This window comes from Macrotis lagotis, chromosome 2 (genome assembly GCF_037893015.1).
Source record: "Macrotis lagotis isolate mMagLag1 chromosome 2, bilby.v1.9.chrom.fasta, whole genome shotgun sequence".
NCBI lineage: Eukaryota > Metazoa > Chordata > Mammalia > Peramelemorphia > Peramelidae > Macrotis > Macrotis lagotis.
In genome coordinates, this window is record NC_133659.1 from 103108774 (window position 1) to 103133283 (window position 24510).

The 24510-nt window shown below is 39.8% G+C and overlaps 1 protein-coding gene across 1 annotated transcript; it reads left to right on the forward strand.

Annotated features, from left to right (window-relative positions):
* Window positions 1-330: 330 nt before the first annotated feature.
* OPTC (opticin) lies at window positions 331-24293 on the forward strand. Its single transcript, XM_074222417.1, has 7 exons — window positions 331-3621; window positions 12359-12587; window positions 14777-14912; window positions 16525-16683; window positions 18860-19059; window positions 19507-19602; window positions 23844-24293. Exons 2-7 carry the CDS (start codon window positions 12363-12365, stop codon window positions 24012-24014), a joined length of 987 nt encoding a protein of 328 aa, XP_074078518.1. The 5' UTR covers window positions 331-3621; window positions 12359-12362; the 3' UTR covers window positions 24015-24293.
* Window positions 24294-24510: the final 217 nt, after the last annotated feature.

Here is a 24510-nt window from a genome sequence, read left to right on the forward strand (position 1 = left end):
CTTACTTCCAATTCATCCTATATATGGTTTTGCTTGTATATTATTTTTACATTTTCTCTTCTATTAGTCTGTGAGGTCCTTGAAAGCAGGGAGGGAAAGAGGAAGTGAGGAGGGAAGGGAGGAAGAGAGGGGGGAGAAAAGGAAGGAGGGAGGAAGGAAGGGAGGGAGGGAGAAAAAACAAGGAAAGGAGGGAGGGAAGGGTGAAAGGAAAGGAGGGAGAGAGAAGAAGCAAGGAAGGGAAGAAGGAAGGAGGGAGGGAAGGAGAAAGGAAAGAAAGGAAGAAGGGATGGAGGAAGGAAGAGAGAGAAGAAGGGAGGGAGGAATCTAGAGGAAGGGAGGAAGAAGGAAGGGAGGGAGGGAGGAAGAAAGGAAGAAATGGAGAAATGGAGGAAGGAAAGTAGAACTAGAAACAATTGGACCAGCTAGAGGTCAGGAATGGGGCTAATGGCACCAGCAGATTGCTGAAGAAGTCTTCAAGCCAGCAGTTCAGTGTTCCTGTAACTGAACAAGAAGTGGAAAAGAAGAGGAAAATCCTGGGTAGGGGTGAGCTAGATTGGTTTTCTTTATGGGGTCATTTCTTCAGAAAGAACCCAATTGAAAAAAAATCAATGAACAAAACCAGAAATAGAGTATCCATATTGTTTGGTGGATTACAATGATTCTTAAAGTCCAAAGAAGGTTAGTATGACTTGGAAGCTCTGTTAAGTGGAAAGGGCCCTTCTAGAGATAGGAGACATTGGGTCTCCTACCCAGAGGATAGAATAGCAGTGTAGCATCTTTAGCATAAAAACTGGGGGAATTCTGGTCTTATCTCAAAATATCTGTGTGCTTCTCTCACCACTGGCCCCTACTCAGTCTCTCTTATCAAAAGCAGAGACTGCCTCTCTTTTGTGCAAAGGGCAGGAAGGATCCTAAATATTCCCCCCAACCCCATTTCAAGTCAAGTCAAACCAACAAACATTAATCAAGCTCCTACTATTTTCCAAAAACTATGTTAATCAGAAGGGTAAAAATCATCTCTGGAGCTCCCATTACACTCTAACAAGGGAGATAAATGAAAACAACTCTGTAGAAATGGTATATACAGACAGAATGTATTAGAGATAATATCAAAAATAAGGCACTAATGTAAACGGGGACAAAGAAAGACTCTTTGTAGAAGATAGGACTTGATCTGAAACCTGAAGGAATTAGATTCAGGAAAGCAGGATTGGAATGAGAAGGGAAAGTGGGTCAAGCTTAAAGAACAACTATTTCAGAGGGGCACCTGACTGGAGCAGTGAGCCAAACTTCCTTCCAGGCTGCCACCTCTGGTCCATCATCTTGGATCCTATCCTTCCTAATGAGAGCTCTGGATTTGATACTACCCTTTCCACCTCTTGCCCCATGGCCCTCATGTTTAGTAGGGTCAGTGTTTCCTAGGGTAAGGTCAGCTGTTTCTCACACATGCATGTGTCATTACATATACATGTTTCTCTTCTACACACACAGCCCCCCCCGTGATTTTTGAGGGTGTGTTCATGTGTGTGTGTGTGTGTGTGTGTGTGTGTGTAGATTTGAGAGACCATGAGATTTTGTCAGATTTTGGATAATTGCAAGAAGGGTGTGGGAGTTTGCTTGTGTTAGTGGCTGTATATGTGTGTGGCAGCAAATTTGTGTCTTCGTTTTTGAGTGTATGGGAAAGAGTAATTAAGACAGTAGGAAGAGCACATTGACATATGAGAGAGAGCAAGGAACATGGTCAGGTATGTGTGTCACTGAGAAAGGGTGTGTGTGTGTATGTATGGAGAGAGAGAGAGAGAGAGAGAGAGAGAGAGAGAGAGAGAGAGAAAGGAATGCTATTAAGAACGTGGGAGAGAAGATGACTGCCAAGCCAGCCATCTGCTGCTGCTGCAGGTCCTTCCTTCTGCCTCTAGTTCCTTTCCTCAGCTCAAGGAGAATCCATGATGGCCAGTCCTTCCCAACAGAAACCTCCAGAATCAGAAAGGAATCATGCTACCCTCCTTACCAGATTCAATTCCAGGCTAAGTCCCTTCCCAAGCCAGCTGGTACCTCCAATCAAGTTGACAGACCATGTGTTTAGAGGGTTCCCAGCCATCCAGGTTCAGCATTCCGAGAACAAACGAAGTGTTGGAGGTAACTCCTTGGCCTAGAAAACAGGGGCCCCAGTTTCTAGTCCCAGTTCTATCACTATTTAGCTAGTCAGATGACCTTGGACAAATTCCTCCACCTCTTGGCTTTGGCAGCTCATCCAGAAAATAAGGAGTTTCAGCTAGATGATCCCTAAGATGCCTTCCAACTCAGAAATTTTATGATAAGCTCCCAGGAAGAGCCAGGAAAGGTTTGTAAAGTGATAGAGGAGGTCATTTAAAAATTACAAAGCACTTTCTATAGGCTTGTGAGCCTTTGGAGATCATTTCAGCTCTCCTAGATAGGAATCAGGTGGTATAGGGCAACTGGGGAGGGAAGGAAAAGGAAGAGATGCATGGGTCAAATGAAATATTTCCTAAGCAAAAGGCTTTCAGGAAGGAAAACTGCAAGGTCTCCTTCAGAAACTCCCTGCGATTTCTCCAGGCATATCCAATCAGTAAGTGTTTCTTAGCATTTAACATGAATTTTCCCTGTTGCCATTATAGGTTATTCTGTCTCATTCTGTTCTTAGTGAAAAAGAAAATTAGTCATTCACTGTCTGCCTTATGATTGTCTCTGCTCTGTTCTCTTCTATGTTTAATCCCAGGCCTTTCAGGAGTTGTGTTAATTCTCAGAATTAGAGGCTCCTTCTGTACAGTTTCTAGGTTAGGGAAGATCAGTGTCTCTGCACTTCTCAGTAACAGTTGCTTACTACAATCATCTAGTTCTTTTCTTAGTCTCAGGATATATGATGGAGCAGCCTTGAAACTTCCAGATTTGAGAGAAACCCAAGAATTGAATGTTTTCAAAAGGAAACCAAGGGGCAGCTAGGTGGCGCAGTGGATATAGCAACAGCCCTGGAGTCAGGAGGACCCGAGTTTAAATCTGGCCTTAGACACTTAATAATTCCCTAGCTGTGTGGTCTTGGGCAAGCCACTTAACCCCATTGCCTTGCAAAACACACACACACACACACACAAAACAACAACAACAAAAAGAAAAAAGGAAACCAACAGAGAAAATGAGAAGCATGAGACTTCTTGGGACGGCCTGTCTCTAGCTCTGTGATGATGTAGGATCCTCCCAATCTCAAGCAAAACCCACTCTGAGGGTTACTCTCTCGTTTGAGTCCTAGCTCTAAAGTGTATGCCCCATTTGAAAGTTAAAGATAGACACAGAGAGAGCAGAGACAGTCAAAGAGATACAGAGACACACGAAGCAGAGACAGAGAGAATAATTCTCTCCAATTAAGTAGAGGAATGATAGGAGATCTCATGGGACTTGAGGAGGTGGGGAAAGTTTGTGGTTAGAAAAGTGGAGTTGATTGGCTAGTGTAGTGATAAAAATCCTGATTGGTCACACTTCTGGTCTGACTGGCACCTTCGACCCCTCCTTCCCTGGTCTCTCTGTACAACCCCAAATCACACACCCAGTCAACTTTTTTTAATCCTAATTCATCGGTTCCAGTCCAGAGCTGAAAAGCCAGGAGAGGTAGGCTGTGATCCTTCTTGGTTTGGGGGGTATCTAGTTTTAGTTTGAAAAGGGAAAGAGGTTGTCTTAAAGAGGGGGAATTGAGTAAGACTGCAAAGATTTTTTTCTAAGTTTATTGCTACTTGGGTACATGCTACAGGATGGACTATGTACTCTATCTCTAAGGTTTTCTTAAGATCATTTGAACTTAGTCTGGGAAAGGAGAGGATGGCAAAGAGAGAGGCAAAGGATGGAGCTGACCCAGAAAGGACCACAAGTAAGGGACCAAGTTTGTGTTTTCTCATGACTGGCTTTATTGATGGACTGTCTTGTATAATGTGACTAGGTCCCTAGGGGGTATATAGATATTCAACCCTTAGAAGGATGTATGCATGTCCCAGGTCCTATATATGTGAGTCACCCTAGTATACATTAACAATATGTAACCCCATACCCAATCACATACACAACATTCCAAATATACCTGATCACATATGAAGAATGAAGACATTCAACCTAAACCAAGACACACATGTGTTCATAGATACACAGAATCCTAACTCTGAGTTTATTATATCTGTATAATTAGCACAGCCCCTGAAACCTAAGAAGCCCTTAATAAATGCTTGTTGCCTGCATGATTGTATGTGGCAATGTCTATATGTATTGTTCATTAGAGTCTGGGTATATCTGCAAATATTTTGGATGTGCATATACATATTTTTGGTGTGCATAATTCCATTAAATAGTGGTAGAGAGTTACAATGTGTATCTAGCTACATTTGAGAGGCTTATATGTATGGTTTCCTACAATTCTAAAATACCATGAGATATGTGTAGAGATATAGACACAGACTCCCAGATATGCAGGGATGAGGATTCCTTTATTGAAAGATTAGATTCTATTCTTAAAAGGCTCCTTCTTGTACTGAGAGGATTGGTTTTTCTTCTGTAACTAGCATTGTCCATTTCTGTCTAAGATGTTTGAAAAATTCTAAAACCTCTGACTTTTGCCTCTTTTGTTATCCCTTAATATTTAGCATATACAGTACCTAGTATATAATATAATTTATATAATAAATGCTTTAAAAAGTTAGTGATTACTTGTCTCCATTAGAATGTAACTTTCCTGAGGGTAGACTCTGGCTTTCATTTTGTTTGTTTTTGCATTTTTAGCACATAGTAAGTACCTAATAAATACTTTTATGCTTTCTTCCTCCCTTTTTTCCCTTCCTTCCTTCCTTTCCTCCTTTCTTCTGTCTTTCCTTCCTTTTGTTCTTCTTTCTTTCCTTCCTTCCCTTTTCCATGCTTCTTTCCTTCCTTTGATTGGTGTGAATTTTTTTTTAAATCCATTTCACAATTAATGAGAATATCTTCTTCATGTGGATTTGTCTGTCTTTTGAGTGGAGAGAGATAAAGTGGATCCTGGGTATACTTGGAGATTACAAGTAGGTGTGAGTGTGACTGCAAGGATTTGAGTGAATACAGTGAACACTCCCTAGAATAGGAAATTGAGTTAGATGACATCTACTATCCACCCTGACTTTCAGCTGTGCAGAGTCTATGGCTGTTATGGGCAAGAGTGTACTCTACTGAACATATAATATTGAGCTAAAAATCTGGGGTAAGGGAGAAGTTCCCAATTTAGGGTATAATGGAGATATCAAAGCTGTCCCAGAGTAGTATAGTTAGGTGCAAAATGAGAACTCTAATTTCATTAGTGACATTATTCTATCAAACAATATTAATTACATCCATGTCATCTCTCCTTGGTCCTACTCAATTTTAAATGTATTGCTCTAGTATACCTTATATAGCAGGAGTTGATGAGACTCATAAAACTCATCATTTCCAGTGGGGAAAAAAAGAGTGTACTCTATCTGCATGAGTATAGTTATTTGTGAAAGATATTTATTCTTCCTGCAGATATGGAAATTGGAGTGGGCTATGGGGGGGCACGATTCCAAAAAATCAAGTTTATCAGACACATATTAAGACCTACTAATGTGTTACGAACCAAATTAGCTATTGGACAAACAATAAGGAAAAAATGAAATAATCAATCCTGCCCTCAAGGAACTTAAATAACATGCAAACAGATGGTTTAAATACAATACAATCTGAGACAAAAGAGGACATTCACTGGGAATCTGAAGTTTCATATTAGGAGATAGAGTGTTACCTCTCACATGGGAAGTTTAGCGGTTTTGATTCCCAGTCCATGTATAAGTGAATTTTTGAGGCATTGATTCAGCAATGGATAGAACATTAGGCTTGGAATCAGGGAACTCATCTTCCTGAGTTCAAATTTAGCCTCAGACACTTACTAACTGTATGATCCTGAAGCAAGTAACTCAACCCTATTTGCCTGTTTCCTCATCTGCCAAATGAGCCAGAGAAGGAAGTGGCAAATCACTCAAGAATCTTTGCCAAGAAACATCAAATGAAGTCATGAAAAATCAAACATGACTGAAAAATGACTTGAGCTGTTAAGGAAAGAAAAGAATTGGATTGTGGTAGAGGTTCATTCCAGGCACAAAGTCTATGCAAAGCCATTGACCTGAGATAGAATGTTAAGTTCAAGAGAATAAATAACAATATGCCAGTTTGGCTGGAACACAGAGTGCTTGAAGGGGAGTATTGTCTGGAAAGGTAGTTGGAAGCCAGGCTCTACAGGTCTCAATTTTCTCAGTAAAGTGGGAAGTTATCAGATTGGCTAAAATTACATAAAAGGAAAATAACCAATGTTGGAGGTGATATGGGAAAGGTGGACACTAATATACTGTTGGTGGAGTTGTGAACTGATCCATCTATGCTGGAGAGCAATGTGGAACTATGCACAAAGGGCTTTAAAACTGTGCATATCCTTAGATCCAGCAATACCATTCACTACTAGGTCTGTATCCCTAAAAGATCATAAAAAACGTAAAAGGATCCACATGTACAAAAATATTTATAGCAGCTCTTTTTTATAGTGGTAAAGAATTGGAAAATGAGGGGATGCTCATCAATTGGGGAATGATTGAACAAGTTTTTGTATATACATGTGATGGAGTGCTATTATTCTGTAAGAAATGAGCTAGGTGGTGCGGTGGATAGAGCATTGGCCTTGGAGTCAGGAGTACCTGAGTTCAAATCTGACCTCAGACAATTATTACCTAGCTGTGTGACCTTGGGCAAGTCACTTTAACCACATTGCCTTGCAAAAACCAAGAAAGAAAGAAAGAAAGAAAGAAAGAAAGAAAGAAAGAAAGAAAGAAAGAAAGAAAGAAAGAAAGGAAGGAAGGAAGGAAGGAAGGAAGGAAGGAAGGAAGGAAGGAAGGAAGGAAGGAAGGAAGGAAGGAAGAAAGAAAGAAAGAAAGAAAGAAAGAAAGAAAGAAAGAAAGAAAGAAAGAAAGAAAGAAAGAAAGAAATTATGAGGAGCTAGACTTGAGAAAGCCTGGAAAGACATGCATGAACTTATGCTGAATGGAGTAAGTAGCACCAGGAGAATATTGTACACATTATGATCAACTATGTTGGACTTAGATCCTCTCAGCAGTTTATTGACCAAGGACAATTTCAAAAACCTTGTGACGAAAAATATCATAAACATCCAGTGAAAAAGCTATGAAGTCTAAATGCAGGCTAAAACATACTATTTTCACTTTTAAAACTTTTTATGTTTTTTCTTTTTCAAAGTTTCCCCCCTTTAGTTCTGATTCTTGTTTCACAACATAATTAGTATGAAAATATTTTAAACATGATTTTACATATCTATACATGAAACCTATATCAGATTACTTGCTGTCATGGGGAGGGGAGGGAGGTAGAAAAATATGGAACTCAAAAACTTATAAAAATGAATGTTGAAAACTAACTTTGCTTGTAATTGAAAAGGAAAAATAAAATTACATTAAAATAAAGTAAAGTAGGAAGTAAGAGAGCAGAGTAGAAAAGAGAAAAGATGTGGAGGCTTAGGGTCAGAAAAAGTAGGTTTCATGATCAACTCATTTTATACAGCTCCACCATCAATAAATCCAACTTCAATCTGTCTCCTGAGCCTTTGCCTTACATCATCAATTGTCTATTAATCAATTCAAACCAAATGTCCTGAGACAAACTCAAATGTCCAAAACAGAATTAATCATTTCCCCCCTCCCTACCCAAGGCCCTCTCCTCTATCAGATTTCCTGATTTCTGTTTGGTAAAATGCTATTCTTTGTGTATTCTAGGTTTGTTTTCCTTGATATCTGATTCTCATTCAACCCACATACCCAATCTGTAGCCAAATCTTGCAGTTTCTACTGATCTTGCAGTTTCTACTGATAGCACTTCTCACACTTGACCCCTTTTCTCTGCTACTTACCTTGAAGCTACTTACCTTAGTTTAGATTTCATCACCTCTTTACTGGACTATTTCACTGCTCTTATGATCTGTCACCCTGTCTCAACTTTCAAACCATCCCAACCCTTCATCTACCCAGTTGCCAAAGCAATTTTCCTCAACCACACATATGACCATGATGCTCCTTCCCTGAATATCTTAAGATAAAATCTAAGCTCCTCTGCTTGGTATTTACTGCCTTTAAAACTTGACCCCAAGCTCTACTTCCATCCTCATTAAATATTACTTCCCTCTTTATACTCTACAGCCAGACTGGCATTCTCTCTGTTCCCCCAAAATAATACTCTTTCTTCCTTTTCTATGCCTTTTCCCTAGCCAACATCCCTTGAGTCAAGAATGTACTTCCTTCTCACCTGAGCCTCAGAGAACCCCTCATTTCCTTTAAAATACTACTCAAGGGGTGGCTAGGTGGTACAGTGAATAAAGCACTAGCCCTGGAGTCAGGAGTACCTGGGTTCAAATCTGGTCTCAGACACTTAATAATTACCTAGCTGTGTGGCCTTGGGCAAGCCACTTAACCCCGTTTGTCTTACAAAAAAACCTAAAAGAAAATAATAAACCACTACTCAAACACTACTTTTGTGTGATGCTTTTCTCCTTACCATCCTCTTGCTAGCTGCTAGTATCCTCTGGATCTGACTACCTTCCATTTATCTTGTATTAATCTGTTCTACATAAGCTTACATATGTTCATGTTATCTTTTTTGATAAAATCTAAGTTCTTTGAGTACAGGAATTGTTAAAATAATTTTTATCTTGTATTTGTCTTTTATCTCCATTGTCTAATGTGGTGTTGAGTAGAGAGTAGGTGATTAATAAATTATAGTCGATTAATTGAATGTATAAATGAATGACTTCTCACTGCAAGATGTGTGTTATAATAATAATGTTCATCCTTCATTCTCTAAGAAGCTCATGACATCAGGGAGGTGATGCCATGACATGTAAGTAAATTTGGATTTGAGTGAAGGAGGTGCTGTGCAAAGTAACCAACCTCACTTTCTCCTCTGAAGATATCTGTGTCTAGTAGCCAGATATGGCCCAGGATACCCAGAGATGGTCCTAGATGTGAGGTAGTCAGGGTTAAGTGACTTGCCCAAAGTCACACAGCTAGTAAGTGTATGAGTTGTAATTTGAACTTAGTCCTCCTTACTTCAAGGTTAGCACTCTATCCACTGCCACCTAGCTGCCCCTTGGGAGTGGGTTAGACAGTCAATCAAGGACTCATTTGAATTAGAGTGTCTTAATTTGTAGTGGACTCAACAGAAGTCTTTAACAGATTTCAGAATGACATTAAAAATATGCAAGGCAAATGGTGGGGTTTGGCAAAGTATGAACAATGATAGCAATGGGCTAGGAGAATCAGGGCTAGAGAATAACATATAGTTAAGCTTACCAGTTATATGGTTAAACCTGGGAAGAGAGGAAAGTGAAGCCACAGCAGAGATGATGGACTAGGAAAATAGGGAGTGGTGGAGACACTGAAGATTGGAGTGGAAGAAAAGTCATCAACAAACATTTTTTTTTAAGAAGCAAGTACTGTGTGGGGTGGCGTAGTGGCGTAGTGGATAAAGCACTGGCCTTGGAGTCAGGAGTACCTGGGTTCAAATACGGTCTCAAACACTTAATAATTACCTAGCTGTGTGGCCTTGGGCAAGCCATTTAAACCCATTTGCCTTGCAAAAAAAAAAACCTAAAATAAAAAAAGAAGCAAGTACTGTGTTCAGTGCTGGGGAAAGATGGCAAAAACAGAAGGATAAGGAGGGAGATAAGATAAAAAAGCAGGAGACTGTAACCAAAAAAGTCATAGTTTGAGATCATGGAAGTAACCTAGCTATGGGTGATCTTGAGACCCAAAACATGAACATTCTAGTGCACAGCAGAAGTGGATTTACAGAGGCTGATGACTGGAGAACTGAGATGTTCTAGGGAACATCAATGAGTATATTGAACTTCCCAAATGTGAATGTAGAGTTTGGTATAAAAAGTAGATTGAACTCACTGAGGAAGGAGAGAGAATGATCTGGGGACCAGTAAAATGGAGACAATTAATGAATCACTCATCAAGCTATGTTGAAACCTGGGAGAAAAAAATAGATGAATGGAATGAAACTAAAAGAAGGAGAGGTCATAGAATAATTGCAGCAAATGTATAGCCTTAGGGTGGCAGTCAAGAGTATGGAATATACCTATTCCTTCTCCTGGCCCAGTGTCAGGAAATATCAGAGAACTACCGAGTACTAGAGAAAATGGTCAGAGATGCGATATCTTCTAGAGAGAACCAGAATTCTTGAATTCAATAAGATGTAAGGAATGTAAAAGGATGAAGGAAAGGTTTTTGAGGGCAAAAAGTTCAGAGGGTATAGGGAATTGGAAAGAAAGAATGAGATGGGAAAAGAATATGCAAGATTGAGATAATGGAGAGTGATCATAAGAAGGAAGGTGGTTTGCCTCATCAGTCATACTCTAAACATTTATTCAACACTTATGTACTAAGCTTTGCATTTAATAAATGCTTGTTGATTATAGATACAAAGGTGAAGATAAGATGGTCCACATTTTTAAGGAAATTACAGTCTATCAACAGCAGTTATCATCACCAGATGATGTATTAATTATACAGTACTGAAGGGAGCAGGAAGAATTTTGTTAGTCATAGACCTGGGGGAACACCAAATGAATGGAATTCCTATTCTCCAGATTTTGTGTTAACAGAGGGCAACAGCAAGATATACCATCTCAAACACTGCTGACAGAAATGAGCCAGATCTCATATACAGCTTGATAAACATATGGTGATCAGATCCTCAGGACAACTTACTGAACTCACACTTAGGGCCAGTTTCCTAGTTATGTTGATAAAATAGGAAATACTGCATGATGAGAAGATACTGTATTTGTAGGCTTCAGCTAGAGTTATACCCAAGTTCTGCTTCCCCAACAAGGGGTATAGACTCTTTTTTTTTTTTTTTTTTTAGTTTTTGCAAGGCAATGGGGTTAAGTGGCTTGCCCAAGGCCACACAACTACAGCTAGGTGATTATTAAGTGTCTGAGGCCAGATCTGAACTCAGGTACTCCTGACTCCAGGGCCGGTGCTCTATTCACTGCACCACCTAGCCACCCCTAGACTCTCAATGGTAACCTGAGGACTATGGCTTATGTTAGGTGGTTTGGTGAAGCAAGGCAGAGTAGATAATGAGTTCACTACTTACACCATCCACACCACTATAAGAAATGGTTTGGCACAATAGAAAGAGCTCTAGATCTGAGATTAGAGGACTAAGTTTAAATATTACCTCCATTATTGACTACCTGCGTGAACTAGAGCAAATCACAGTGTTCTTGCCCTAAGTTTCTTCATTTGTAAAATAATGGCCTCCTTACATCAATATATGTTCTTATGGACCACCTCAGGGAGAAGATGGAGGAAGATCTATAAATTCTAGAAAAAATGATGGTGGACCTTTACACCTATCAGTGTGTCTACAATGATAACATGCCTGAGGGTATGAATGAGTGAATGTATGTATGTGTGTGGGGAGGCTAGAGAAGTTTAAGAGACTTTGTGTCTGTGCTTAGAGCATGGTGTTCCCTAACCTATATATATATATATATATATATGTATATATATATAGTTTAAGGGGGAAGGTACCTCTTACTATCTCTCCTAGAGGAGAGGGATTGTTTCACTTTTGTCTTTATAACTTTATAACCACAAACAAGTATTTATTAAGTATCCAATGAGCAGCTAGATGAAGGGCCAGACCCGAATTTCAAATCTTGCTTCTCATACTTCTAGCTGTGTGATCCTGGCCAAGTTATTTAGTCTGTCTCTCTGAGTTTCCTCAACTATAAATTGGGGATAATAAAAATGCCTAATGTTTAGTATTGAGAGGATTAAATGAGATGATTTTTGGAAAACACTTAACCTAGTGCCTGGTTGATTGCAGGATCTCAATAAAGGTTTGTTCTCTTTGTTCCCACTATGAACTTGTCTCTACACCAGACTGTGGATTCCCAATGCTAACCTGGCACTTTGTGCTTTTTTAGGGTGGGGAGGTGGAAGAGGGGAACCTTATCCAGACATGGATTTTAGATAGGCTAGGGATTTCCAAGAGTGGAAACATCCTCCATAGAAGCAGAAAACCTACTCCTAAACTCAGGGAACTACCTGAGACACTGAGAAGATAAGTAATTTGACTATGACCATATAGTCAATTAAATCAGAAGCAGGTCTTTCTGAATCTAAGGGTTGCTTCCTCATGCTATGTTTGTTGCTCAAGAAATATTATAGTTCTTTTTCTCATTTTGAATTATATTATATTTAACTGAGTTGATCCTCACACTCCTTTCCCCTTTCCCCACTGACAGCACCATGAGGTTATCTACCCTCTTGGGGCTGATGGCTCTGGTCATACAGGAGATGGAGACTATGCCAACCTGGGCAGATGGAGGGGGAAAGCAGGAGCAACCTCGAGATGAAAGGACAGACTACAACAATCTAGAGCTGGGGAGCTATGACCCAAATCTGGATAATTATGATTTGAGTAACTATGAAGATCAAACCATAAAGAGTGACTACAGAGACCTGACTCCAAAGGTGAGACTCACCTAGATGGGACTCAATGGGTCAAGTCTGTCTAGGCCTGAGATAAAAGATGCTTGCCTACCTTCCCCAGCTCACAATGTCATTAATATAGGCCTCTGGTTCCCATTCTGTGCAATAAAAGAGTTCTTTTCAGGTCTCTGAAGGCTAAGTACCTTAGATTAGAATCAGTAACTAGAGAATAGGGAACCCTTATTTACTTTGTCATCTGTTATCAAATTTAGTGACCATCTTTTTCTACTTCTGCCTTCAAGTAGAATTGCATACCTTATCTTATTGGGGATCAATGAGTGGTGCAAAATGTCTCCTCTCCTGCCCAATAAAGGAGATGTCACAACTTCTTTTCATCTAGTCTTAGTTTTCTTTCCTGTCTGATTTTTTTTAAATGAAAGACTCTGTGGTACACTGGAAAGAGTACTAGATTTGAAATTAAAAAGCCCAATTTCAAATCTCAGTATTGTCCATTCATCTGTGTGAACTTGGACACTTTCTTTTTCTGGGTCTCAGTTTCCTTAGCTATATCATCTGAATGTTGTATTGAAGAGAGTGCTGGGCCTGGAGTAAGGAAGACAAGCTTAAATCCTGCTTTGTATACTTACTAGGTGTATGACACTAGGCATGTCACTTGACATCTATCTGCCTCAGTTTCCTTATCTATAAAACAGGATTAATAATAGCATTTTCTCTCCCAAGGTTGTTGTGAAGATTAAAATGAAATAATGATTGAAAAGCTCTTTGCAAATCTTGAAGTGCTATATAAGATTATTATTATTATTATTATTATTATTATTATTAAAATGAGGAGAGTTATTTAAGATGGCCTCTAATGTCCCTTACAGTTCCACATCTATGATCCAATGTCCTGGATTTGAGTCCTGACTCTGGCATCTACTAGCTGTGTAGCCATGTGCAAGTCACATATTTCTGTGAGCCTTTGTTTCTGGAATTACAAAATGGATGCCATGATTGTGGAATTTCTTTCTTCATAGGGTTGTTGTGAGGGATGTGCTGGATAAACTGTGTAGTGTTATATCAATGTATTATTCTTTCTGGTCTAAAGCCTTTTTGCTTATTCTTTGGTACTTATTTTTAGGGAGCTGAAGGTCACCTGATTTCTCCTCTCCCCCCAACTTCTAATTTATTATTATTATTATTATTATTATTATTTCTATCCATTCAGACACTTGAAAATGAATATGGAGGGACAGTTCAGTGGCACAGTAGATAGAGCATTGATCCTGGAGATTGGAGAACATGAGTTCAAATCCAACCTCAGACATTTGACTCTGTGATGCTGGGTCACTTAATCTCAATTGCCTTGCTGAAAAAAAGAAAAAAAAACATGGTTATTGGGTCTTTCTTCTTATATCACAAGAAACTTGACTTCTGTTTACCTCAGGTTCCTCATCCATAAAATGGAGATAATAATAGCACCTACCTCTAGGTTATTGGTGAGCATTAAATAAGACAATAATCATAAAGTGCTTAGAATATACAGTAAGCATGATAAAAATGTTAGGTGTTTAATTAATTAATTTTAGCTATTTTTTAAAAAATTGCCTCTCAAAAAAAAATTTAAAAAAAATTGCCTCTCTCACCCTGGTCCAAGAAGTCCTCTTCTCTTCCATGAGCACGAATTTCCTCTTGGACACAATCTACTCTCCTTGAAAAAAAAAAGGAAACAAATGGAAAGTCATCAATTAGGGAATGGCTGAAGAAATTCTGACATATGAAAGGAATGGAATGTTAGTACACCCTGAGAAACAATGACTGAGGGATTTGGGAAAAAAATAGGAAGATACATAGTGAAGTAGGCAGAAACAGGACAACAATATGCACAATCACTGCAATAATGTAAATTAAAAGAATTACTGCTGTGTAGGTATAATAACCAATCATAGCCTGGAGAATTATCAGGAAATTTACTTGCCTCCTTTTCTTGGGGAAGTAAGGGACTAGGGGTTCAATAAGTTAAATGTGCTGTCAAAAGCAGTCACTGTGTCAGTTGGCTTTCTTTCACACTTTTTTTCCTTTATTATAGGGGAACAAGTGGGTGGAGAAATATCCAGAAAGGACTTTGATATAAAAACAAAGAACATCAATACAACTTTATTTTTTTTTCTTTTTTAATCTGTCCTGCCTGTCCTTCCCCACTTCTGTTTGGCACTTGTGTTGTGACTCAGACTAAATTGGGCACGTTGGCCCCTTCAACCACGAGTGTATCCACCAAGACAGTGATGGCCACCATGGCCCCAAGGACGTGGACTGCAATCACCAACTCTTCCTTATCTAATCTACTTAGCTTGCTGACTGCCCAGAGTGAGTACTTTGTCATAGTAGGACAGAGTAAGGAAAAGTTGGAAAATTGAAGTCGTCATTAGCAGTGACTGAGCCAGTGTTAGTAAGGTGGAAAAAAAAGGACAGGGAGAGAGACAGAGAGGCAGAGACAGACACAGAGAGACAAAGAGAGTCAGAGAAAGATACACACAGAGAGACAGATAGGAACAAGAAGACAAGAGAGAAGAGACAGTTACATACACAAAGAGTCAGAGACAGAGACACAGATACAGAGAGAGGCATAGACAGAAGAAAAACACACACACACATGCAAAGAAAGACATATACAAAGAGACAAAGACAGGAACAAAAAGACAGAGCAGAGGCAGAGTTACATACACAAAGAGAGACAAGACACACAGATATAGAGTCAGAGACAAAGGAGAGATGAGAGAGAGGAAGAGAAGAGGAGATAAGACAGAAACACACAGAGATGAAGAAAAAGAGAAGAGAGAAGAGAAGACAGAGAAAAGAAACAGAAAGAAACAGAAATAAGAGAGACAGAGGCAGGGACAGAGAGACAAAAGAAGAGGAGGGAGGGAGGGAGGGAGAAAGAGAGAGAGAGAGGTCAGAAAAGACTCTGAAATCAGTAAGAAATACCAACAAAGTCACCTAGGCTTAATTAACAGTGGCACAAAAATAACAGGAATGAATTGTAATTATATTAGTGACAATTAAAAACCCATAAAGAAAGATAAATAACTTTATGATTATCACTTGGGGGTGATGGCAAATGGAGCAGCTGACTTGGGGAATAATGACTTTTTAGCTTTTAATTCTCTTATTAATTTTCCATCCCTTCCCACTTTGAATGTGCCAGTCTCAAATATCTGAGCTATGGTTTTCTTGGTGACCAGAAACTTGTCATTGTGCAATAAGGAGGAAAGTGGCAAAGAATGACTGGGGGGAGGGGGAATCAATCATTCAGTCAAAAAGCATTCATTAAGTTCTATACACAGAGCTGGGTGTGGATGATACAAAGAAAAGGCAAAATTCGTCCCTGCCCTCAAGAAGTTTACATCATTAGGTATCTAGAAGATATATACAAAATAGATGGAAGGAACCCTTAGCAGGTGAAGCACTATCAGCTAACAGGATCAAGAAGTGTCTCCTGCAGAAGGTCTCCTTCATCATAGCCTTTTTGGAACCTTCCTTCGGAATAATTTCTCCTGATGGGGATTATGGAATGTTTAGCTGGCAAAGACAAGGGATCTGGTAGTGGTAAAGTCAACACAGTAAAGACTAACGTGGAATGGACACAAGCATAGCAGAAGCATCAGCACTGAGAAAGGGGTGTAATGACAATCCAGAGAAATAGTCCCTGGAGCAGCTGGAACAGACAGCAATGGCATCAGTCCTGGGATTCTCCCAAGAAAAATTCTAGTGGAATATAAGCCCTATGAGGCATACTTTTTTCTCTTTATACTGACCTTGAATAGAGACTAGTACAAAGTGGCTGCTAAAGAGATGCTTGTTGAATGAATGAATGAATGAATGAATGAATGAATGAAAGAGAGAGGAGTAAGGTCCATTGCATGGGCTCTACAAATGGGTTTCCTTTATTCTTCATCTCTTGGCCTTCTGTCTGACCTAGGATGGCCCACCTGTCTGGTCTGTGTGTGCCTTGGCACCTCTGTGTACTGTGATGATGCTGGCCTGGAGCACATTCCCCCTCTGCCCCAAGAGACAACTTACCTTTACGCCCGATTTAATCAGATCAGCCGGATCCAGTCAGCAGATTTCAAAGGGCTAAGTATGGCATTTGGGGATATGGATGTGAGAAGGAGAGGGAAGCAGAAGTGGATGGGAAGGGAACTAATTCCATTTTTCTGTCTTAGTCAAATATACTGGGACAAAGAACTTCACTATTTTCCCCCTAACTCAAGGCTTAGCTTCTCCTTCTGTAAAATGAGTAGTATAGGGTTTTCTTGAATATTTCTTCCTGAATGCCTCCGGTTGTATTATTCACTTATTCTCCTTCATTCTACCAGAAGTCTTTTAAAGTCTGAAAAGCAGGAATAGTATTAATTCTATTTTTCTGGGGGTGGAATGATTTGAGGGGTAGAGATGAAAGTTCAGGCACAGGGAAGTTAGAGATATTTCCCAGAGTTCTACTGCAACTTCAACAGGCACACTTGACCCAAGTCCAGGCAGTGAGTCAGAAGGAACATTTGTTAGGTGTTTACTATTTTGGGGGCATTATTTTAAGTGTTAGGGATACAAATAGGGAAAAAGAAAGACAGTCCTTGCCCTCAATAAGGTTACAATCTAATGGGGAGAGAGCACATGATAGGGAGCCAAAAACAGAGAGTGGAAAGAGAAAGTATTCAGCACAGAAATTGTGTTGTTCAGTTGTTTCATTTCTAACTCTTCATTTGGGGTTTTCTTGGCAAAGATACTGATTTGCCATTTCTTTCTCCAGCTCATTTTACAGATGAGGAAACTAAGGCAAACAGGTTTAAATGATTTGCCCAGGATCACATAGCTAGTAAATGTCTGAGGTCAGATTTGAATTTAGAAAGATGAATCTTCCTGATTCCAAACCCAGGGTTCTATCTACTGTACTACCTAGCTGCCATATGTCATGATGGAAAAATCCAAAGGAAAGTAGCTAGGTGGGAAATATGGCACAGACAACATAACAATTCAACAAATATTTATCAATCACCTACTGGATGGCCTGTCCTGAGTGCTGAGGATACAAAAGAAAAGCCAACCCCACTCCTTACCCTCAGAGAATTCACAGTTTATAAAAGGGAGGCAACATGCAAACCAAGATAAATTTAGTTATGATAAATTGAAGATACTCTCAAAGTGATGGTATTAGCAATAAAGGGAAATGTGCTTCTTGTACAAGATGGAATTTTAGTGATACCTGGAGGAAATCAGGAAATCCAGGAGGCAGAGATGAGAACGGAGAGCATTCCAAGCATGGAGGACAGTCAGTGAAAGTGCCCAGAGTCAGGATAGGAGAATCACATTCAAGAAATACCACTGAACTTGGTGCCAAAAAACATGAGTTCTAGTCCCAGTGATTAATGACTCTGGCGATGTAATATTAATAGAACTAGATTTATAGTCAGAAGAATTGGGTTCAAAACCTTCCTTTACCACTTAGTAAATGACCTTAGGCAAGTCTCTTTCCATAATGGGATTTCAGTTTCACTAACTGTAAAATTTGGGGTTTGAACTAGATGATCTCTAAATGTTCCATCCAGTTATATGTCCTGTGATCTTAACTGTCTTGTTTTCCATTTCTTAGTTTCCTCATCTGCAAAGTCAGGTTAATAATTCTCATATTACATCTCTCACAGGAGTGGTATGAGGGATATTTCAGAAACCTATGAAGCTTTACAGAAATGTAAATTCATATGTCTTTGCCTCTGGGTAGGACTACATTGAACAGTCAGGAATCCATCCTGGGAGAGATTCCAGAATATGGAGTGTTGTAATCTACTGTTTGATAAACCCAAAGACACTAGTTTCTGAAATAAGAATTTAATATTCAACAAAAATGCTGAGAAAACTAGAAAATAGTATGGCAAGACCTAGATATATAGACCCACATCTCACACCGTCTACTAAAATAAGGTCAAAATAGATACAGGATTTGTAATATTTGAGTCTAGAGGCAGTGATAGAAGCACTTTCCCTCCTCCTTCCCTCCTTCACTTCCTACCTCCCTTTCTTTCTTCCTTCCTTCCTTCCTTCCTATCTGTCTATCTACCTACCTACCTACATGAAACCCATTTTCCTTGCTTTAGTTCTTGGTTGAGATGGAGAAGAGGTGGTCAGCATCCTCCTTGTGTTCCCAGTGACTCTAGGTAAATAAGATCACAGATAAGGTTTGGAAAGGCAGCTCATTTCCATTCCCTGCTCCCCACTTTCATCAACTACACATAACATTCCTTTCTTCTATATTTCAATAGAAAAACTAAAGCGGATTGACCTCTCGAGTAACAGCATTTCCACCATTGAAGATGATGCTTTCCTGTTACCTGCCCTGGAGGAACTGATCATCTCTGAGAACAAGCTGGTATTTCTGCCCAGCCTCCCTAGTAGTCTTGTGATACTGGATGCTCAGTTCAACAACCTCCAAGGCTCAGGGATCCTACCAATGAGCTTCGGAGTGAGTCACACCCTGGGCTCTCATTCCTCAACAATAACACACACACACACACACACACACACACACACAGACACACAAAACCTGGCAACAGAGACTGTCATCCTCCTGGGGCAACCCTGGAACATACCGTTTTCCTGACTCAGACCATCTAATACCATTTTTATCCAATCATCTCCAGGACTCCTTTGCTCTGCCCCCAAGCACTTGGAAATATGTTCCAGACTAATTGTGTTTCTTCCATGACTTCTGGTTACTTCCAAAGTTGCTGTGTTTAAGAGGACCTTTGATATGTAACTTGGGAAAAATCCCTTTAGTTGAAGGACACTACCTTCTTTCCTATCAAGACCTCATAGTAGGCAACTGTCAAGTTTCCTTAATGTTCCCTGGCATCATCCATTAAAATCTGGTAATCAGTCCCCAGGGCACAACTTCTCTTTATCTCTCCAGGAGCTGAAGAAGCTGCAATTTCTCTATCTGTCAGATAACAAGTTGGAATACATCCCTGTACCCCTGCCTACAAGTCTTCGTTCCCTACACTTGCAGGTGAGACTTCACAGAAGGAGAGAATTAGATTGGAAAATGAAAGAATTTTCTGTCAATGAGGGGTCTCAAAAATCAAAGAGTATAAAAGATGGTTAATTTTCCTTCTGTGGAGATAAACTCTAAGTAATTGTTCTATTGTTCCTCCCCCCCCCCCATCTTTTTCCTAGTTCTTCCTATCTCTCCCCTAACCTTTTCTCCCATTTCCCCCCTTTTATTTCTCCCTTCTCCCTTCTATATCTATTATCTGAAATCTTGAGGTATCATCTAGATATCACTGATCAGTCAAGGAATTTCAGTGGATAAAATGTTGGACTTGGAAATAGGAAGATCCAAGTTCAAATCTTGCCTCAGCTGTGTGACCCTGAGAAAGTCTTTTCGAATCAGTTTTGTTGCCTACAAAATGAGGATAATATGAGGATCCAACTCACAGGGTTATTGTGAGGATCAAAGGAGATGACATGTAAAGTGCCTTGCAAACCTTAAAATTCTACCCCACCCCCAATCTATATTGAAGAATGTCCCTGAAAACTCTAAACTTTAACACTCAGTAATGCAGATCTGTACTGGTAGAGTGTTTCCTTAGTGGGGAGTCCCTGACACGAATAAAATAATTTTTTTATTTAAAAAATCTTTCCTGTATTTCTCTCCTAATTCTTTTTCTCCCCGCTAAGCCACACCCTCTTCTTTCAATTCCTTTCTCACCCCATCCTTTCTCCCCCTTTCTCTTCTTTCCTCTCCATCACTTAATTCATTTTCTCTTTCTACCTTTCCTCTCCTCCTTTTCCCTTCTCTTCCTCCTTCTCCATTCTGTTCTCCCATATGTCCCTGCAGGGTTTTCCCTCATATCCATCTTGTCTGGCCCTTTCCTGCCTCTGTCTGTGATATGGTCCTGAACCCTCATGCTGTCAGTTCCCATGAATAACATCCTGTACGGAACAGACCTGTCTAATCTGTTTCCTGAGTCCCTTTCCTCTGGGAGTATATCTGAGGACAGTCTGATTGGTGGCATAGTTGTTCCAGAAGGAAGTAGCCCATCCCTCAGGTAGTCTTGGGGCCTTACTCTATAGGGATTAAGGGGAAAGTAAGAGCAATAGAAATGTGACCCGAAAGAGGACTGCAAGGTAAAAGGGATGGAAATTACCTCAGGAGGGAGGTTAAAAACCATAAGATAATAAGGGTTAGCTTTGAAATCATACTTTAAGGTTTACAAAGCATTGTATTTTTATTTTCATTTTATCCTCACAATAGTCTGGTGAGTGAGGTGCTATTATTATGCCCATTTTACAGAAAGATAACCCAAGTCAGGTTGTGACTGGAATATAGTTACAGCGCTAATAAATGTCTCAAAGTAGGACTTGAACTCAGATTGATCCTGCTTCTAATTCCAACCATCTATCCTCTGAATCACTTAGCTTTTTAGTATTAGGTTAGACTGCAGAACTGGTGTCAGAAACCCTTAGATTCAAACTGAGCATCGAGTACAACTGGATGTTTTTGTACTCTGGGCATGCCTCCCCTTCTTTGGGTTTTAGTTTCCTCATCTATGAAATAAATGGAGTGGGCTTAATAACCCCAAGAGTTCTTTCCAGCTCTAAATCTATAATCCTAAGATCCCAATGACCAAGTTTTCACTGAATCTATTCCTGACTTTGGAGTCCTTTGTGAGAAACATTGGGGAACAAGCCTGGCTCCTGGAAAATAAAAGCTGGAGTCCTCAGTCTCCTTTTACCTCTGACCTTAATCTTTATCTCTCCCCTAATTCTGCTCCCCATTTCCCTCAGATCAGAGAACTCAAGAGTCAGCCCAATACAATCTCAGAATCACAACCCATTCCTCCTCCCCTTAGAGAGACTCCCATGGAAACGGGCCCTACTGGGAATAGAAAGGAGAGGGAGTATTCAGCATAGTCATTATTTCTAGCCAGAATCAGATCTGATGCAATGAATCAATTGGAACCTAGGAGTACAAGCAGTAGGTGCTTTAATGAGATATAAAGACTGGAACGCTTAAGCAACATAATAAAGGACCTCTCTCTCTCTCTATTCTCCTGTTACTTTGCAGAGAGAGAAGCCCATCTTCCCCATTCCACCCCATAAAGGTGAAGGAATTCCTAGGGTTTCAGTCAGGTTGGAGCAGACAATAAGGTAGGCTAGGCTGTCCTCGAAAGGCACCTTTCTATTAAATCATCTTTTACCTGAACTTTAGCTCATCTGCTTGGGGAACAGGATCTAGCTCCTAGTGAAGTGCCCAGGCAAATAGTAGGAACTTGACCTTAACTCATCAACTAGACTTGACTCCTAGCCCCCCACACCCCCCAAAGGGCAAATCCTTCCCTTGGTTACTTGGTTACAAATTGACCTATTTCCTATATAATAGGACATTTCATCTCTTCTACCTTTGCATAATCTGAACTTTTCTCTCTTGCCCAACCCAAGCATTGCCTTTTCACATGTCTCTTTCCTACTTTCCACTGTAGATGGAGTAGCGCTCTCTCCTGATCCCTAGAGTCATTAGCAGTCTTCTCTCCCTCTTCAAATCAGTTTGTATCATTTTGACTTTTCCTTGTGTTTTCTTACTTGTGCACAAATTGTATTCCTCCAATAGAATGTACACTTCTTGAGGGGAGGAACACTATTTTCTTTCTGTTTTTGCATTCCCATTGTATGCCTTTGTAACTATGTCAGTATACCTAGCACAAAAAGAGCAATAATAGAAACTTACTGAATTGAGTTACAGATGAGGACACTTAGGCTCTGGAAAGTTGAATAAACTAGTTGGTGTTTATACCCCAAGAAATATTAGGGGTTGGCATAGGATGTCTGTGAGAATTCACAAGACTCAGGCTCTCTCCTAGGCAAGTAGGAATTTTATTGGGCACTGTGATGGCACAGTGGGCTGAGAGGTGGGAGATGCTCTAGCAAAGGAGGATCTGGCATATTCTTGTGTTGATAGGAAGAGAAGAAGGAAGAAGGGAGAAAAAATGATCTCTGATAAATAATTAAATCTGTTTGAAGTGGGTCTAGATGTCAAAAGTTGGGGCCACTAAGGGATAGTTAGAAAGGACAGAACTTACAATTAAGTTATAAATATGCTTGTTAAAGAGGGCTTTTGGATGTCAAAGAAGACCCCAGGTGCTGATAACAGGTAATTAAGTCTTTGGCAGACCCTGATACTTAAGTGAAGTAAAAGGGCAAGGATGGCCTCAAGCAGATCTGGAGCAATAGGCACTGATAATGGACAAGAAGAAGACAAAAAATCTTGGGCAGAAACAGAGGCAACAAAGGAGCCTTGGGCTGAGGCAGGGACAGAGAAGCCAGTAATTAAGTCATAACTAGAATTCATAGTTCTAGCAAGGACTCAGGAAAGAAACACAGAGCAAATATGAATGATGGGTAGGAGGCTCATTAATTGGGACACCCCCCCAAATCCATCAATCTGATCTCATCCAAGATTCAGATCCAGGCCTCTTAATTCTATGATCAGTCTTTTTTTTGTTGTTGTTCTTTTCTCCATTATACTGAAGATGAGAGGGGAGACACTTCTCTTCTCCCTCATCAATCTTTATTTTTAGGATTCTCTCCATTATACAACTAGAGAAACTGAAAGAAAGGAACAAAACCCAACCTCACACAGCAAGATAGTGACCAAGTAGTCAGACTTAAATCCAGTTTTCTTTGAGTTTTGTCAATTCAAGTTAACAAACATACCAGGCACTAGGCTAAGGGCTAAAAATACAAAGAAAAGCAAAAGACATTCAGTCTAGTAGGAGAGTCAACATGCACCCAACCCCACACAAATCAGTTACTCATATACAAAATAATTTGATGATCATCTCAGAGGGAAGGTGCCAAGATTACAAGAAAAAGGCTTCTAGCAGAAAAGGGATTTTTGGATGAAATTTAAAGGAAGCAAATTAGAATTATAGACATCTGGAGGGAGGGGGGCTGGGATAGACCTTGGAAGAACAAACAGGCTCTATCCCCAAAGAGTTTTCAGTCTAGGAGGGGAAAACCTGGATAAGTAGATATAAAATATAGACTTATTTCCCAGATGACAGAAGTAATGTGGTTCTTGAGGAAAACCTTAAAGGAAAATAGAGATTCCAAAAGGGAGGGCATTATTTCTGACATGGAGATATTAAATAAGGGGTAATTAGACTTGTGTCACTACCTACCTCACCAGGAAAGCATTTTGTAAACCTCTAAACCTTCTAGAACTCTCACTTATTCTATTTTTCTCAGAACAACCGCATCCGGATGATTCCTGAAGACACCTTTTGTGATGCTCAGGACCTCAAGTATATCAGAAAGGCCCTTGAAGACATCCGCCTAGATGGCAACCCCATCAACCTCAGCCTCTTTCCCAATGCTTACTTCTGTCTGCCCCGACTTCCCATAGGCAGCTACATTTGACCCTGACCTTAGGAAATTCATAGGATCCCACTGATCCTCAGCTGCTTCATCTTGAAGAACTGATGTCTATCTGGCGTACCATCTTATGATTCTTTTTTTCTAATCTCCAGGGTTTAATACATTTATGTATGCATGAATACTCAATAAATGTTTATTATCAATGATAGGGACAGTGATAAGAGTGCATTTCCTCTCTGGACTTCAATTTCCTCATTTAAAATGAGGTCTTTGGACTAATTAGTCCCTTTCCTAAGCAAGTACCATGGTGTAATGCAATGCTTCCGAAATCATTTTGTTCCTTGGAATCCCTTTCAACAATAACAAAACTGTGTTATAAATTTCCATTTAATGTACTACTCATAATTTTTTTTAACAATTATTTACTGCATAAGTCACTAATAAAGAATTTAATGACCCTTGGACTATCATGGAGAACTTCTTAAAACTCTTAAATAAGAACTACTAGTGTAATGGAGAGAGCACTGGACTTGGAGTC

Coding starts and splice junctions, on each gene's coding strand:
- OPTC (XM_074222417.1), top strand. CDS start 12,363: ATGAGGTTATCTACCCTCTTGGGGCTGATGGCTCTGGTCATACAGGAG. Junction 16,684..18,859: donor AGCAGATTTCAAAGGGCTAA/GTATGGCATTTG, acceptor ATATTTCAATAG/AAAAACTAAAGCGGATTGAC. Junction 19,060..19,506: donor TCCTACCAATGAGCTTCGGA/GTGAGTCACACC, acceptor TTATCTCTCCAG/GAGCTGAAGAAGCTGCAATT.